The 17,637-nt window shown below is 34.2% G+C and overlaps 1 protein-coding gene across 1 annotated transcript; it reads right to left on the bottom strand.

Annotated features, from left to right (window-relative positions):
- Positions 1–93: 93 nt before the first annotated feature.
- LOC126973336 (uncharacterized) lies at positions 94–16,868 on the bottom strand. The gene is made up of 5 exons (XM_050820560.1): positions 16,720–16,868; positions 9,617–9,685; positions 6,793–6,969; positions 3,738–3,852; positions 94–878 (listed from the first exon to the last, which is right to left on the bottom strand). The coding sequence occupies exons 1-5, from the start codon at positions 16,730–16,732 to the stop codon at positions 755–757; spliced, it is 498 nt and encodes a 165-aa protein (XP_050676517.1). The 5' UTR covers positions 16,733–16,868; the 3' UTR covers positions 94–754.
- Positions 16,869–17,637: the final 769 nt, after the last annotated feature.

The following is a 17,637-nucleotide window of genomic DNA, read 5'->3' as shown; positions in this document are numbered from 1 at the left end:
ATTCTGATCGCGTTCTACTTCATTGGTGAAATTGGGACTTATGGAATATCCTTACGCCTGTAATATTACTGTTGGAATTAAAAAAACATACCATTGAGAGTGTATAGATTTATATACATTTTATACATAATTGTGTAGAAACATCGAATAAATTGTCTTAACTAATACAAGTTGGTTTTATTTTGTACTAATTCGTGCATTACAGTGAAGTTAATAAGCCGAGTCAATACAGAAAACAATTAAAATGGCGTCACTTGTCATTCTGTGACATTTCTTCGAGCTTGTTAAGTACTCTGAGGTTTTACAACAACAAAGCTTTGGACAACCGATCCAACGGTTATTAATAGTTAAAACAGTTTTCTGTCTATTATTTTATATCTGAGTGAAAACGGTAAGAAGCGTTTTATTAAAGGTAGAAAAAAACCGAACAGTTTCAACAAGTTCAGTTTCCAAGCCTTAATTGCAAAGCATTGACAACTGAGTGACAGCTGTCAAAATGGTTTTTACGAATTTCATCCTCTATACAGATTCTCTTGGTTTGAACTGTGGCTACTTTAACATAGTATTTTTGTCAGGTTTGACTTTAGAAGCCTTAGCGTTGCATTTGTTAATGGCGTCAATATAAGTATTGATGCCTTTTCAATAGACACAGATACAGAATAATATTTATAGCGACAGAACGATACTTAATCTGATATGATAATTTTTATTTTTGGTCTACAAATACTTGATACTTAAGAATTAAACAGATATGTTAGCTAAAGAGATATGTGCATAGAGAAATACTGAAAACAATTAGTAGAAGGACGGGTGATGTTCTCGTGGTAGTGTTGCAAGCGTCTGCGTCGTTACAGCTTTGAAGACAGCCGTGGACGTATCTAAAATATAAAACATCATAATCAGAATTTGTAGGTTTCGTGTCTAAGACTGAGATCTATAGAGCTTACTCAGACTTTACTTACATAAAACTCAGCTGAGTTCAAGCCACTGACCTGTATAAATACCACTGGACAGGCTGTTCCACATGTTTGACAGCAAATTTTTAGTGCCTATTTGAAGCGCCACTCGCCAGCGTTTAGAGAATTAATTTTGACGTATAATACAAATGGCTGCGAGAGAAGCGTTATAGTACTCTGAAGTATTATTGCATTTTGAATTAATTTCGGTCGTTTTCCGTATTATTTATACTTCAGGAATCAACGTCATAAAGTACACATTTTTTTATAAATAGTTTTCCTATCGATGTTTGTGTAGTTGAGGTTGTAGTTTTAGTAGACTCTCACTATGACCAACAGCGCCAAAAAGGTGAATATCATACAGACACAAAAGCATTTGACAGCCGCTAGCCCAGTGGTCAATAATAGAAGTTAGTGAGCTTGATCTTTGATTTGGTATTTATAATCATTAGACAGCTGAGATTATGCTGAGTTTAAGCTAAGACAGCCCAAAAGAAGGGTCGAGAGCGCGATTCATTATACACAGTACATTGTCGATTATTATTAAACAAACTATTACAATAGAAAGTATACTAAATTAAAACAGTATCCAAAACTTATTAAATTATTAGTTTTATTGAAATAAGTGTGTCTTCTACCGCATTTATCATGGGGAGTGTTCCGAAGAGCTGTTTTGCCTGATTCCTGCCGCCGATTTCCACCTTCGCACGACACGCCACAAATTAGTATATCATCACCACCACCACATAGATGTGTGGCGATCCTCCACAGTGCGGTTTTCAAGGAGCTTTTTTCCACAAAGTTGTAAAATAAGCTTCCTTGTGCGGTGTTTCCGGGACGATACCACATGGGTACCATAAAAAACGCGGGTACTTCCTTAAAGCCGGCAACGCTCCTATGATTCCTTTGGTGTTGCAAGAGAATGTGGGCGGCGGTGATCACTTAACACCAGGTGACCCGTACGCTCCTATGTCCTCCTTTTCCATAAAAAAAAGTGGAAATCGATGAATGATCTATGCGAAATACGGACTTGTTAACTTATTTGTTATGAGCAACTGAACGCATTCCATGCGTGAGAGCAGACATTGTTATTATATGGGTATTTTAAAACGTCAAACAACAGCTGTTCTGATCACGCATGAAATTTTTGTTCGGATTATAGTCTGAGTTTTTCCTAAGTTGTTGTTATCGTGGAGTGTGGACTTAAGTGTAAGCTAAAGTTGAAGCTTATCTCGCACTCAAGGCGATGTTTATAAATACGGACTTTGACTCCACTCGCTAGATAAGTATGAGCAAAGTCTTTCTTTAGTCTATAAATCTAACCCTTACACCAACTATACACTATGGTCAATTTATCTCTACCTATCTCTTTTACCAAAGTGGTTTTAAAGGCACTACGCATTAGGTACTACGCGGCACTACGCGTCTTTCGACACAGCGTAGCTAAATCGCTTCATTAATGATCTCTGTAGGTATGGTAATGCTAAGGGCATCAGGGGCGTGCATTGGTTTTTTAGCAAGGTAGGCACTACGGATCGAACTAGTTGTAGTTGAGCTTTGGAATAAGCAAAGACTGCTTACTGTAGGTATGTAGTATCTAGCGTAAGGAAAAATTTTATGAGTGGGAATTCAATAGAAGTTTGGTAGTAAAATAACGGAACCAAATTAAACTAAATTGAATTTAGCACTAGTGCTATATTTATTTAGGTTCAAAACGAGGTATGCACTGCCTAATTGCCTATACCTATCATATGCACGTCCCTGAAGAGCATATAATCAGAAATATCTTGATTTCAAAATTGACATAATAGGCGCCACAGTTATATCTCTATAGATCTATATAGAGACCCTTTATTGCATACAGACTTACAATAAAAATTAAAAAAAAATCTTTAGCTAATTTATAGGTGTAATAGGCGGTCTTAAATAACATTTTTTAAATCTGTGACGATATAAATCATTTATTTTAGTAAAAAATACATTGTTTAAGGCCTTTTTCTGACTTGTCGCCGCAGCAGCAGTAATACGCGGTATTGTAGGCTAACCAAGCGCCTATATTTCAATGGAGCGTTCCTGATTGGCTCTCCATGCATGACAAGTTCTAAAATCCCTTAACCCTGTGTTTTGTTTTGTAATTGCTAGGGCCATGGTATACAAGAGCTGTCAATGTGTTTCTTTTTTCACTCTGTATATAGATAAAATCTGCATTCTGCAAAAGTTCCTTAGCCGCAACAAACATTCGACAGTTTATATTATTATCTATATAAGGATGCCAATAACGTTTTATTTTTTTTAAGGCAAACCTTTATAACGAACTAAAGAATCTTCACTCAAATTCCATTTCAAATTCAAATATTTTTATTCAAAATAGGATTTAAAATCACTTATTGAACGTCAAAATCTACCACCCATTCAAAAGAGACTGCCTCAGACCTGAGAAGAATGGGCGCAAGAAACTCAGCGGGCCTTTTTTTTTATATAAAATATGGATTACAACGTAATATCGTAAAATAAACATTTATAATTAAAGAGCCTGAGGGTGTTCGCTTTAATCCCAGTCCGTGGTGTCATTAAGAAAATCGTTTATGCTATAATAACCTTTCCACTCGATCTCGAAGACGACATTCTTCGTAACGGCACAAGCGGCATAACTTTTTACCGACATTTGCGTAGGTGCTGGCGGTGCGACATGTTTTCGGCACCCGAATATGCTGATGTCTTACCGCTGTTGCGCAAAGTCAGAGAAGGGCATTAGAGTAACTTGTCCTTCGTGATATTTACCTGTCATTATAATAAAATCGGCCACAGTGTGACATTCTAATGATTTCTGTGTCTGTGGTCGCAGTGCCGGAGTCCAAACCACACCCTCTCACTGTTATAGTCTCCCCTGTATCATCTGAAATATGTAATTGAACCAAGGTAATCAATGCGAATACTTACTTCAATAATCTATTACACTGAGAGTCTAAAAACGATTATAGATGGCGCGCGTTATGATATCATCGTAATCCTTAGTCCCGAATTCACCAGACACTTCAAACTGAGTTTGATAAAACTCAGTGGCAGCTCTTAAGCGCCAATAAATATTAGTTATTTATGCAACTGTTGTGTAACAAAGGGTATTAAAACACGAATTTGGATTTATCTCATGAGGCGAAGCCGAGTGTGATAATAGTATGACATGAGTGGTTTAATACCTAATTATGAACAGTTGCATACAAGACTTTATCTACACCCATAATATGAATCCTCTAAAAGATTCTAAAACAGCTTACTGCTAACATTAAAACAGCCAGTCCTAGTAGTAACCTAATATCATCAATTACTGATTATATACAAATAAACTAAGTCTTAATGAAAGAATTATTTATTTTTGTAGTAATTTACATTTTGTATAGAGCAATAATTAAAATTCACTTGAATATTATGTTCTTTTGCAGCGTTTAAAATGAATCGCTCATTTTTTGTAAACAAAGCAATAAAAATATCTAAGAAAAATGGCGGGGATTCTAATAACCTACTTTTTTTATGGCGCGCGACGTTCTGGTAGTGTGGAAAGCGCGTAAACGAAAATGTTCTTTTTTTGAAATTCATACAGATACCACGCATCGAGCAGTAAGAATGTGGCTGTTTGTTAAAAATCTTTGAGCATGAAGGGATTGAAAAAAAAATAGGGAGTGTTGTTATGAAATTCAGTACAACATTACAACACTCGTTTGGATGATGTAATGGTTATTAGAACATTGGGTGTTTTAATGTTGGTAATAAGCTAACTGTTTCAGAAACTTTAATAGAGGATTTAAAGCATGGGTGTCGATAAAATATTTTCCTATATAGATAAGACTATAATATCTACTACTACTATACAGCGAAGACTTTCCCTAAGGTTATACTCGTATTTCTTTGTTACTTATTATTTTGTTTAATCTTTTTATATTATTATTTTCTTTTTTACTTCACCTACCATATATATTAATATAATACTAGCTGACCCAGCAAACGTTGTATTGCCGATATTAAAATCGCGATACAAAAGTAACTGTTGATTGTAGATGGGTGAAAATTTGAAGTTGTATGTATTTTTTATGCTGACTCATATTCAAACAAATTTAAAAAAAATATCAAAAAAAAAAAAATTCGTGTGTCCTCAACATTTAGGGGGATGAAAAATAGATGTTGTCCGATTCTCAGACCTACCCAATATGCACTCAAAACTTCATCAGAATCGGTCAAGCCGTTTCGGAGGAGTTCAATGTTTAACACCATGACACGAGAATTTTATATATTAGTAAAGATGTTAAGCGTCCAAAATTCAGCAGTCACCATTTAAACATGTTGAGGCTATAGGTGCGTTAATTTTGTGTTGATTAAATAACCAAAGCATTCTAATCGCGTTCTCCTTCAATGGTGAAATCAGACCTTAAGTTAACAATACAACAAAATAGTATAATATACTGTCAACCGAAATAGCGCTGTTAATCTATATACATAAAAATGAATTGCTGTTCGTTAGTCTCGCTAAAACTCGAGAACGGCTGGACCGATTTGGCTATTTATGGTCTTAAATTAATTGTGGAAGTCCAGAGAAGGTTTAAAATGAATAAATATGAAACTCCTCAGAATTAAATAAAAATTACGATTTTGTTTTTCCTTTCATGTGTCCCCCGTCGTTCAGAAATCAAATTAAAATAATGGCTTCAAATGAATAACTAATAAGAATTTTTATATCTTTCCAACTTTTTCAGGAGGTAAAAATTAAACTTAATTTTAGGTAACAATAGTAGATTAACTACAGTTGTTAACTATCTATAAGGTTTTTTTTATGTAGATTGATAAATCTAAAGTTTTGTAAAAAAAGAATTCCTTTTGTTTGTTTTGAGTTTTTTTTATACAGCAGTTTAGGTCTTTTATTTATCCATTGAGACAGTACGAAGTCTGCCGGGTCAGTTAGTATCTGATATATTTTTTTAAATCTATAATTTCAAGCCAATGAAGTTCCTCTGTCACATTTTTTTTAATTTTAGTCTCCACTATGCACACAGTTGTTACATCCGTTAAATCATGCGGTATTGAGTGCAAAGCTTTCGAACCTTCGGGTGTAACTTAATGGTGTTTTACCACTACCTAATACAGTACGAATTTACTGACATGTATTTTGAAGTGATAAAGCTTCTTATGGGAAGTTTAACCGCTTTGTAACGTAACGCGGTACGCCAGTGTATCTGGCTTCCCTTTCTCTCTATAAACTCTCACTAAAAAGTAAAAAAATAAATAAAAACTATGTTAAAAAAAACCGACATACAAAACTGAAAAGTATCAATTAACTAAAAATTTAATTTAATACACCTCCGATGCAAACTTTTACCTTTAATATTATTGCGTGGTAGGTATCTACATTTGGCTTGGCAACGACTTCAAAGCTATCAATAGGTACCACATATAAATAATAGTATTTTATTAATATTAAAGGTAAAGGTTTGCATCAGAGGTGTATTAAATTAAATTTTTAGTTATTGTTACGGTTTTTGAAGTTGGTTTTATTAACGTAGTTTTTTTTTATTTTGTACATGCCAGTTGTTGATATTTTTGCTGTGTCTTTTACTTTTAAGTCTCCTTTTTGATATTTTTATAGTTGTGCATGAATGGTTTGTATTGACAAATAAAATAAAATACATAATTTTAAGTTTTAATAAAATAAATAATAATATTCTTCTATATATACTTAAATGAAAATGAATGTTGATAATTTTTTTATTAATGAATTGGCCAAACGGGAAAATATGATATATCTTGTACGAAAACAACCGTTTGAAACTTTCAATTAACTTTATCTTACCGAAGAAGCCAGCTATCTTTATACAGGAGGTTGCAGGGAAGAGGCCGTCTCTACCCTTCCTGCCTCCCATGCATGGTGACTCCAGCATCTGGAGGGAGTGGTTGTTGTGGAATGGATCATCACACGCTGGAAAATGGCCGTTCTGGGAGACACACTTGAAACAGTCGATGCTGTGTGCTGAAATAAAATACAAAATAACATTTGAATAAAACACTTTTAACAGGATTAATACGTGTGGTATAAATATTAACTGTCTTTTTACATTAGTTTTTGCGTAAAAGTTACATTTTAATTATTATTTTAGGAACCCGACGTTTCGTGACCTTTCCAGACAGGCAGGACTGCGCTTCACAGGAGTCGAGATAGGATCTGTCATAGTTTACTTAAAAATGTAATGTAAAAATACAGTTACAATAATTACACGCGTTGTGATCCTTTAAAAACTATTTTATTTAAAATAAAAATACTATGTACAAAATAACACTTTAATATCATTGTTTGTGGCTATGTCGTGGTACGAGTCGTTCCCTTCTCTAAACTACCTATGGACAGTCTTTTTAGAAGGTATGCTGTATCTAGAAATACCAGCCTAAGAAGTTCATTCTACAATTTCGTTTCCATGCAAAGAAGTCCCGTGAAAAAAAATGAAAGGAGATCATTCACATTTCATACAAACTTATTTATTTTATTTTTTTATTTATTTTACTTTATTCGACAAACCAACAATATTTATGCACAAATGTAAAAATATCAACAAGGAGACTTAAAACGAAAAGACACAGCAAAAATATATATACTGGCATGTACAAAAGATTTAGAGACATACAGATTATTTAAAGTAGTGTAACAAAAATAATAGTAATTTCTACAAATTAGCTCCCTTACGCAGGGAGGCAATGACATTATGACGAAAGCAGGTTGATGTGGAATTAAATGAATTGAGTTGCTGATTATTTTGAGAAACTGTATTAAATTGGCGACAAATACGATTGATGCAGGAGTGATAGCTAGGTTAGTATGGCTACGACTATCTTTAAATATGTTGTTGGTACAAACTGTACGTTTAGGGATTTTACAATTGAAATTTATTTTTGGTAATAATGAAGTAACCGTTTGATTATTAACTATTTTATGAAGTAGCATCGTCTCAAGCAGCACACGACGCAAGCATAGAGGATCAAGTTTAAAAATATTTAATTTTATCTTCATAAGAGGAATTGACAAGTTTTCTGTCAAATTTAAATAAGTCTTCGCAGGAATCGTCTTTGGACAGACTCGATGGTGTCACTTAGGGCCAAAATCAAAAGTGCCGGCCAGTAAAAAATGTACCAAATGATTATCCAAATTGATCTGCTCATTTCATAGAAAGACACCAATAACCTAATGTCAATATTGTACATGCTAATAGGCAATTAAGGTTGGATATTTTCATACATTTTTCAAAGAATATCAAAACTTAAATGGCTTATAATATCAGCTAAAGTATTGGTTCCACTCTCTTAGAGCTATAGTAACAAATGTTAAGGATTGTTAATAGTTTGAAAATGGTAAGATAAAGGTAAAATTATTATTAATGTATACACCTTTTTAATGAAGTCCCAGTCAATGTTCAGGCATTATCTATAAACTTAAATGTTTCATTAGAAAAATGGCTCTGTCGTAAATCCTACAACTTCTCAGCTCAATATCTATGTGATCGGACAACCTGGGACTAGATAATGATTATTTTATAGCAATAGCAATGACAGTACAATAGTGTATATTTTATTAAAAATAACGCGCGAACACACACATACACATTTAATTTTTATTTATTACTAGCTGACCCGACAGACGTTGTTCTGTATATAATAAAATAATGTTTTTATATGAATTTGTCAATAATATATCATAACATCAAAAATTATTTCGTAAAATATGCACCCTGCTGTCGTAATGAAATTGTTTCACAGCAGAACTGTCAAAGCGTGCGTCAATAATTTCTCTCATAGAAATTATGTATGGACACATCAAAGGAAAAACAAATTTGTTGTTTTTATTTAATTTAGCAGCATTTTCCTATTTATTCACCTTTTAAACCTTCTCTGGACTTCCAAAAATAATTCAAGACCAAAATTAGGCAAATCGGTCCAGCCGTTCGCGAGTTTTAGCGAGACTAACGAACAGCAATTCATTTTTATATATATAGATTAATTGTTTCGTTTGTCATTGTCATTTGTCGTGGAATCACTGACCCCGAAGATACAGCTTCAACTAGTTTCGTGATCAGTTGTTCATCCCTTTTAATATTACTGCAAAACCGTTTTTCAAAGTTATTATTATTACAATTATCGATAAAAAGATGTTAATAATTGGTATTATAGAATTAATAATGCACATCAAGTTATTTGCAGTGAATGAAATTAAGTATTACTATTTGTATTTGTTTCCGAAGCGGTGGTAATGTTAGAAGTGACATCATTTACCAGTGGGAGGCTCCTTTGCACAGGATGCCGGCTAGATTATGGGTACCACAACGGCGCCTATAATGTGTAAGCATTACTGTGTTTCGGTCTGAAGGGCGCCGTAGCTAGTGCAATTACTGGGCAAATGAGACGTAACATCTTATGTCTCGAGGTGACGAGCTCAGTTGTAGTGCCGCTCAGAATTTTTGGGTTTTTCAATCATTCTGAGCGGCACTGCATTGTAATGGGCAGGGCGTATCAATTACCATCAGCTGAACGTCCTGCTCGTCTCGTTCTTTATTTATATAAAAAAGTGACACCAAAAAGAATTCTAATCGAATCAATTTTGAGAAAATAAATGCTTTTATTTTTAAACTCACCTGTTTCGATAAATAATAATAAAACGAAGACCACAGTTGTTGCTTGGTTTAATACCAGTCCAGTCGTGTCTGAAACAGAAAAAAAGCATTTGAATATTACGTGTGTTCGTTTATAACTTCGACAGTATGGGGAAATCCTAACCTAGAAAACATACCCATAAAAAACTGTCTAAGCAACCGTTTGTTCTTTTTTTTGTGAAAATAATTTTGACGTAGTTATTTTTTTGTCAAGCGCGATTTGTCATGTATTGATAAGATTTATGATTTTTTTTTAAAGATCAACTAGGAGTATACATTATTCTAGCTGACCCAGCAAACGTTGCATTGCCGATATTAAAATCGCGATACAAAAGGAACTGTTGAACGTAGATGGGTGAAAATTTGAAGTTGTATGTATTTTTTAATGCTGACTCATAATCAAACAAATTAAAAAAAAAATGCGTGTGGACCACCCTTAAAATTTAAGTTGTATGTATTTTTTAAAGTTGTATCATAAAAAAATAAAAAATAAATAATTTATCTAAAAATTAAAAAAAAAAATTGGGGTGGACTAACCATGACATTTAGGGGGATGAAAAATAGATGTTGTCCGATTCTCAGACCTACCCTACTAGAATATACACTGAAAATTTCATGAGAATCGGTCAAGCCGTTTCGAAGGAGTTTAACTACAAACACCGCGACATGAGAATTTTATATATTAGATTTACTTAGTGCAAGTCAGGATGAAGCACAAAAGTTACTCATTATTTTCTTATGCATTCAAATGAGTATAACAATATTCATTAACAAAATTTAGAACATTAATTCCAACTATTCTAAAATATACAAACAAACTAACCTCATGAACATAAAACAACTTTACACATACCATACATGTATACTGATACAAAAAATTCTACACAATTCCATCCATACATCAATCTTACTCACCCAAACTAAACATCCAAGTCTAAACGCAGCACGAGACGAGCCAGCTACTTGATACTACCTAAGACAAGAACAAATTACGGCAAGCGTATGTTTATTTACGAGGGCGCACAACTATTTAATAGTCTACCTTCATCTCTCAAAAAGATTAGGTCACTAAAAACATTTAAACGTGAGCTATCAGACTATATTGTTTCAAAGTTTTTATAAAACACATGTCTGAAATTGTTTGTTGTGTGACAGTGCCCTGTAAAAGTGTGTAATCTTAAATTTTGTGAAGAAGAATAAGTACTATAATGTGTAATATGTATGTACTGAACATCTAAAGAACGGCGGATAAATTATTACATCATATTTTTATGTTCTCATGTAAGTGACAATATTATGTTTTTAATGAGAAATAAATATCTTTAAACGTAACTATCTTTATCATTCAAATAATCTTTCACACCATGATAGGCCTTAGATGTTAATTTATTTTTCACGATACATTTAAATTTTTTAATAGGCATTTTAATATCATTTGGGAGTTTATTATAAAATATAACACAATCCACTTTAAAAACATTTAACAATTTTACGGAGCCTTGCGAGTTTGTTTGTTTCGAGTTGGCTAATATGTTTATGAGCGTATAGGAGGTTCTCGTATATGTACTGGCAGTGTACTGTAAGAGACCCCGCAAACTGCAGACTTTCGATCGGCCGATAGTTTGGTTGAGTTCGGCTGTTAAGTGCGCACACTGGCCCGACTAAACAGTTGGGTCTGTGATGAGTGCGCACACTAGACAACTATCGGCCGACAGTTTTAGGGACGATTCGCTATTAGTTTTAAATAGGCTATTGATGAGTCTGGCCGACTAAACAATCGGTGGTGTGCGCGCCTAGAAGAGCCCTGTACTGATTTAACAGTCGGCCGATAGTTTACTGACGGTTCAGTTTGAAGGTGTATCAATCGTGTAGCCCATCAAACTTTTTTGTCGGCCAATACCGAATCGTTATAATGTGCGCACTCTCTTACATCTTCATACTGATTAAGAAACCAACCAAACTATCGGCCAATCAAAAGTCTGCAGTTTGCGGGGTCTCTAATTCGTAGGTAAATGTATATTACATAAACTAACACAACAAAATAGTTATAATTACATTAACCTTGTGACACGCAGGATCAAAGCAATACCTCGTATATTATTATAATATTCATTATTTACATTTCATTTCACTGTTTACTTAAACTGCAAACACCTTTATAGAACTTGGGATAAAAGGCAAATAAAGGCCATCGCACATTGAAATTAAATGCATAATATTTTTGTTTTATGAAAATAAGGGACGAGACGAGCAGGTTGTTCAGCTGATGGTAATTGATACGCCCTATCCAATACAATGCAGTGCCACTCAGGAAAATTGTAAAACCCAAAAATTCTGAGCGGTGCCAACTGCGCTCGTCACCTTGAGACATGCGCAGGCATGTTCTTCTCAGACCTATGGCACAAGTTTACGGATGGGTGTAGTTTTTGACGTTCAATAGATGGGTGATTTACATGTGAATTTAAATGTGAAAACTTTTCTTATGAGAAAAAATTAACAGATGATGGATTCTTGATTATAGAGTTATATTATAGAGTTTCTTGCGCCGCTTCTTCTCTCTCAGAATGCTATTTGTTTCCGAAGCGGTAGTAGTATCTAGGATATTAGAAATAACATCAAAAAGAATTCTAAAGGAATAAATTTTGAGAAAATTAATGCCTTTTATTCCTTTATAAAGACCTATATTATATAATAAGGACCATCGTAGTAGCGCATAAGATACGGATTTAGATGATCGTCATCCCCACCATCTGAATATGTGGTTTTCCTCCAGTGTAGCTTTCAAGGCACTTTCTTCCACGTACAAGCTGTGGAATAAGCTTCCTTGTGTGGTGTTTCCGAGACGATACGAAAAGAGTACGCTTTTTTTTAAGTTATCAAAAAAGCGCGTACACTTCCTTCAAAACCGGCAACGCTACTGTGATTCCTCAGATGTGGGCGGGATCACATAACACCAGGTGATCCGAACGACGGTTGGCCTCCTCTTCCATAAAAAAAAATAAAAAAGGTAGAGAATTACACTAGCTATGTCGCCCTTGAGATTAAAACAATAATGTTTGCACATTACTGCTTGGTGTCACGAAAAATGCCTCGCTGTAACACAAACCTAACGGGAATCTTATACAAAGAAGCCTCCCACATAATTACAAATGAAATGATAAAAGAAAAGGTACACGTCCTATTCCAAAAGCTATATTTAAAGCACAAGCTGTTCAGGTTTAAATAGTTCCCATACAGTTACATTGAAACTGAGGTTTGTTCAGAAAACAGGCAGAACAGGTAGGAGTTAGTTATTATGTAGTCATATCTTTTGAAGTGACTAAATACTTCCTAAGGGGTGCCGAGTGCTGTATTTTGTGGGCATTAAGTGCGAATGAAGCATCACGCTCGTTCGGGTAAATTCGGATTAAGGTTAGTAAACGCTATTACTTTATGAATATAGAACAATACAAGTTGTATTACCTATTATTGACTTCGCCGTGATGAAGTTTTTACTATCGTGTAGTTCTTAGCACAGGTTTTTAAAGTATTGAGTCAGTGAGATAAAAAAGTTATTTTCACAGCATTGAAAAAGATAATGTATATATTCGTTGGCCGCAACACTTGGTCTGCTAGTCAAATATTATTATCAGGTTCGAATTAGGCGCAAGCTTAGATAGAATTAGGTTGAATGTACCCTGTTGCACTTCTTGCTTTGGTTTTAACGTCATGTTTTATATATTATTTCTGCTCTTACCTAAAGGAATTTTCTATGATATCAATTTAAAGGCTGTACAATATGAGATTACATGTTTCTATTGAAAAATTTAAAAACAAAACGTTGGTCAGTTTTGCCGCGCACTAAATACCCCTAAATCGTATCTGCAATCCGCACTAGAAAAGCTGATCCGTAATTAGATAAAGTGGTTGTCAAAAAGTGCTTTCTTTAAATAATAATTTCAATGTACGTCATACTTTATATGTGGCGTCATTCATCCGCCATGTTGTTTATTTTCCCGCGCTCGCGCGCTACTTCGTAGATAATTTATTTTACCGAAATCTTGATTAATTATTGAGCTCATAATTCCTGAACAGATTAGACGGATGAATGAGTTTGATAAAACGATTCTCAGTCTTTAATTTATTTCTGTTCCATCGCAATTTTGTCAGAGAGATTTACCAGAGTTCTATTTCAGACACGGATCTAGCTCTAAAAAGATTTTGATACAAATTCAAATATTATTATTCAAAATAGCATTTAAAATCACTTATTGACCTCAAAAAACCACCATTTGTTCGAAATAGTGTGCCTCAGACCTGAGAAGAAGAAAAAGCAAGAAACTCAGTGGGCTTTTTTTTATAAAAATATGCATTACAATGTAATATCGTACAAAAAACATGTAACACATAATTAAATAATCTGTTTTCGCTCCATTCCCAAGTCTGTGGTATCATTAAGAAAATCATTTATGTTTTAATAACCTTTACCCCACAAACGTTTTTTTACAATTCTTTTTAATTTCGTAAATAAGTAATATAAGTAATATAAGTAAATATAAGTAAATATAAGTATTTGTTTTGATAATTTTCTGGGATCATGTTGTAAAAGCATACACCGCCCAATAAAAGACTTACTAACTTGACTTAACCGAGTAGTAGGCATAACAAGTTTATGTTTGTTCCTCGTGTTAACATTATGATGGTCTCAATTTCTAGCAAATTACTTAATGTGCTTATGAACATACAGAACATTAATATGAATATATTGAGATGAACCAGTCAAAATGTTTATTTCTTTAAATTTTTCTCTTATTGATTCTTTAAACAAACAAAACATAATATTTCACAAGATTGTGAATGGTCACAGTTTTTGCAGACAATTGTTGCCTTATCTAACACATCGAACCTTGCTTGCTTGGTGTTAAAATACCCAGGCATGAGATCATCGAAAGGGAAACAGACCCCTCCCTAAGAGTAGGATGCAAAAAGGAATCATCCTATCCCAAGACCCAATATGCTGACTTGTACTACGAAACGCGACGAATCACTGGTGTTTTTCGACGTGCCGTTCTCGACGACGAGAGCAAGATAAAAATGTATGGATAATATGAAAACTGTAAAGGGAGGATAAGTAAAGTAAGACTAGTCTCTTGGACTGGTGTTTTTTTTTATAAAAGAGGTGGCAAACGGGTAAGAGGCTCACGGGATGGGGAGAGGTGTCGCAACCGCCCATGGACTTCCGCAACAACAGGTGTCAAGAAATGCATTGCCGGCCCTTAAGGTGGGAGTTGCCTCGTGTCAGCACAATTTTGCCCCCTCCAGAATACGCGGGGCAGCCTGGGCATCCACTATTCGATATAGGTCCTAATTGTGGACGCCCAGGGACGGTTTCTCCAGGACTACATAGCCTGGTACCGTCCTCGAGTAGTCTATTTTTAGTCCGTGCTGTCATTTGTATCTGTTATCAAAATTGACTTTCATAAGCGTACAAATTGTACCTAAATTTCATTTCATTTTATTGGTAATCAGCGTGCTTCTGACACAGCAGATGAGGCAAATGTAAGCCGTCTCGCAGTTGCTCAGTGTCAAGAAGACCGCTGGTAAATAAGTATATCAATAAAATAAATTTAAATGAATTAGATTACTGTAACCACAGGCTCATTAATATTGATTATTAACTGTCTGGAAAATGTGTGTCGCCATTGTGTGGCATTAGAATGGATGGAGAAAAGAGCTGGAATGTCTTGCTCTGTGGGCTAAGTAGCGTCTTGGCGCAGAAGCCTGTGGATCCCTAAAAATGTTGTTTACAACTTTCAAATCTCGACGGTTCCTTGCCAGTGTTTTAAATACAATTAATGTTTTCACATGACTTCTTTTTGGGCGGACAAAACCTTGCTATGCCTGGATTTCCCCTACATACAATGTGTTATGTTCGAAGTAAATCCATCGAACAGCATTATATTACAAATATTGCTTAATAGATAAAATTAATTGTAATAAAACCATGTGCCTTTAGTAAGGTAGTACGCGGGTGACCATTGTTCGGGCCGGTCTAGTTACCATTAACCATTACAGGACCGGCCCGAGTAACCATTTTAACCATTATTACCAATGCATAGTAGAGATGCAGTACTCGAGTAACCATTGATCGGTCCGGTCCTAATTACCATTAACCATTTGTCTATAACCATTACAGGATTGGTCCGAGTAACCATTTTAACCAATTAATATTAGAAATCCGCGTACTCACAAATATAAGCATTAATTATAGTTATTTAACAAGTGTCATAGATTAATTTAGTACCTTAAGTAAATAAATACTTTTACCATAAAACCAATATATATATCTACCCCTAAGTGCACCCCCTCTCATCTTATAAACGCAATCAAAAGTCACTCCAAGTTTAAAATTACTTCTGCCTGTTATGTAATTTTGTAGTGACAAAGTTAAGATAAAGATAAAATGTTATAAATTTGGAATAACTTTACATCGCGTTTATTAAAACACAGTGACGGTTGAGGTTGCGAGGCCAAGTACCAACATATCACAAAATAGGGTCACTGTTGCTGCCACTTAATAAAGCCCCAATTTTGTATAAACAATTCCGAAACCTAGTTAGTTTGTAGAGATTTTGTCTGCATGAAACTTGACAAGAGATCGGAACAACAGACAACAACAACCTAATGGAGTCTACGCGGGCGACGTCGCGGGCAGTAACTAGTATTTAATAACTGATTTGGGGACGATCCACTATTGTTAATTTCTCTAATTAATATTTACTTGTATATAAAAGGCAGAGGTGATCACCTAACAAGTATAGAGATTTTTAATCTCAATTTTTATTACCTTTACGTATCAATTACGATTTTCAGTCAAAATCACGCATTGCCGGCTTATCCTAAATAAGGCCTATTTAATTTTTTAGGTATAAATCGAAGTATAAGAAATCAACACGAAGATAAACAATAAAACAATAAAACTATTTTTATCAGAAAAACTGCGTTCAGTTACAGCTTTTAACTGAGCTTTCAGCTTTGGTAACATTCAAATTGTGTTTTAAAATAGAAAGTCATTATAAATATATACGATGGCTTTACAAACATACCTTTGCTTCCCATATTAAAAAAAACGAATCGGGGTTGTGCCAAATCGATATACTTTATTAAAATCACACTAGCCACTACATTTGCGTAAATTTATCTGTTTGCGGTGTTTGGGAAAATTATCGACTGAAGCTTTCAGTTTACATGCGTAGTTCCTACTGTAAGTGTTGCCAACCATTAAGCTTACGTACGGTAGAAAATAGTAGTGTTTAGAAGATATTAGTTATTTTTGAGTTAATTAATAGCTTACTATAATTGCTTATATTTATTTTAATTTAATTAGTGTTTTGGTAAATTATGTAAAAAATATGAATGTTAATTCTCCGTACCGTAATGAAAAATGACGTTATTTGGCAGGTATTTACATCATAGCTTTTGTTCACAAAAAATTTCACCTTAGGTACGATATTATTTGATAGGTACTTGTTATTAATTTTGGTTGGCTCCCTAAAGTACATGCCTACCTACTTATTAGATTTAAGTACAAGCCACTATTAGGATGTTATCTTTAATACCTTCGAAAGGTTTTATGATATAAAAATATTTCTCAACTACATTTTATCAAAACGATAAGACTGCCAGGGAATATATTGATTGTGATAATACGATAGCAATAGAACAAGATTGAATAATATTTTTTAACTGAGCGTAAATTGAATATCTATTTGGATAGATTCTTTAGAGGAAATATATTCTATGGAAATTCATGTGCCGTTTTCTTGTCTTCTGGTGTATTTATTACCTCTAGGGTACACTAACATAATTTATTAATTGACGTCACAAACTGTGTCTCATAATCTCGAGCAATTACCAATACCGCGCCAATATCAGCTCGAATTAAGTATTTGCAATACAAAACTGCTCGAATCGTCAGGGACCCTTTGTGAATAGGGTTGCCAGATGATAATTTGATAAAGGAG

The sequence above is a fragment of the Leptidea sinapis genome, chromosome 29 (assembly GCF_905404315.1).
Source record: "Leptidea sinapis chromosome 29, ilLepSina1.1, whole genome shotgun sequence".
NCBI lineage: Eukaryota > Metazoa > Arthropoda > Insecta > Lepidoptera > Pieridae > Leptidea > Leptidea sinapis.
The sequence above is the reverse complement of the archived record's forward strand: the minus strand, read 5'-3'. Positions and strand labels throughout refer to the sequence as shown.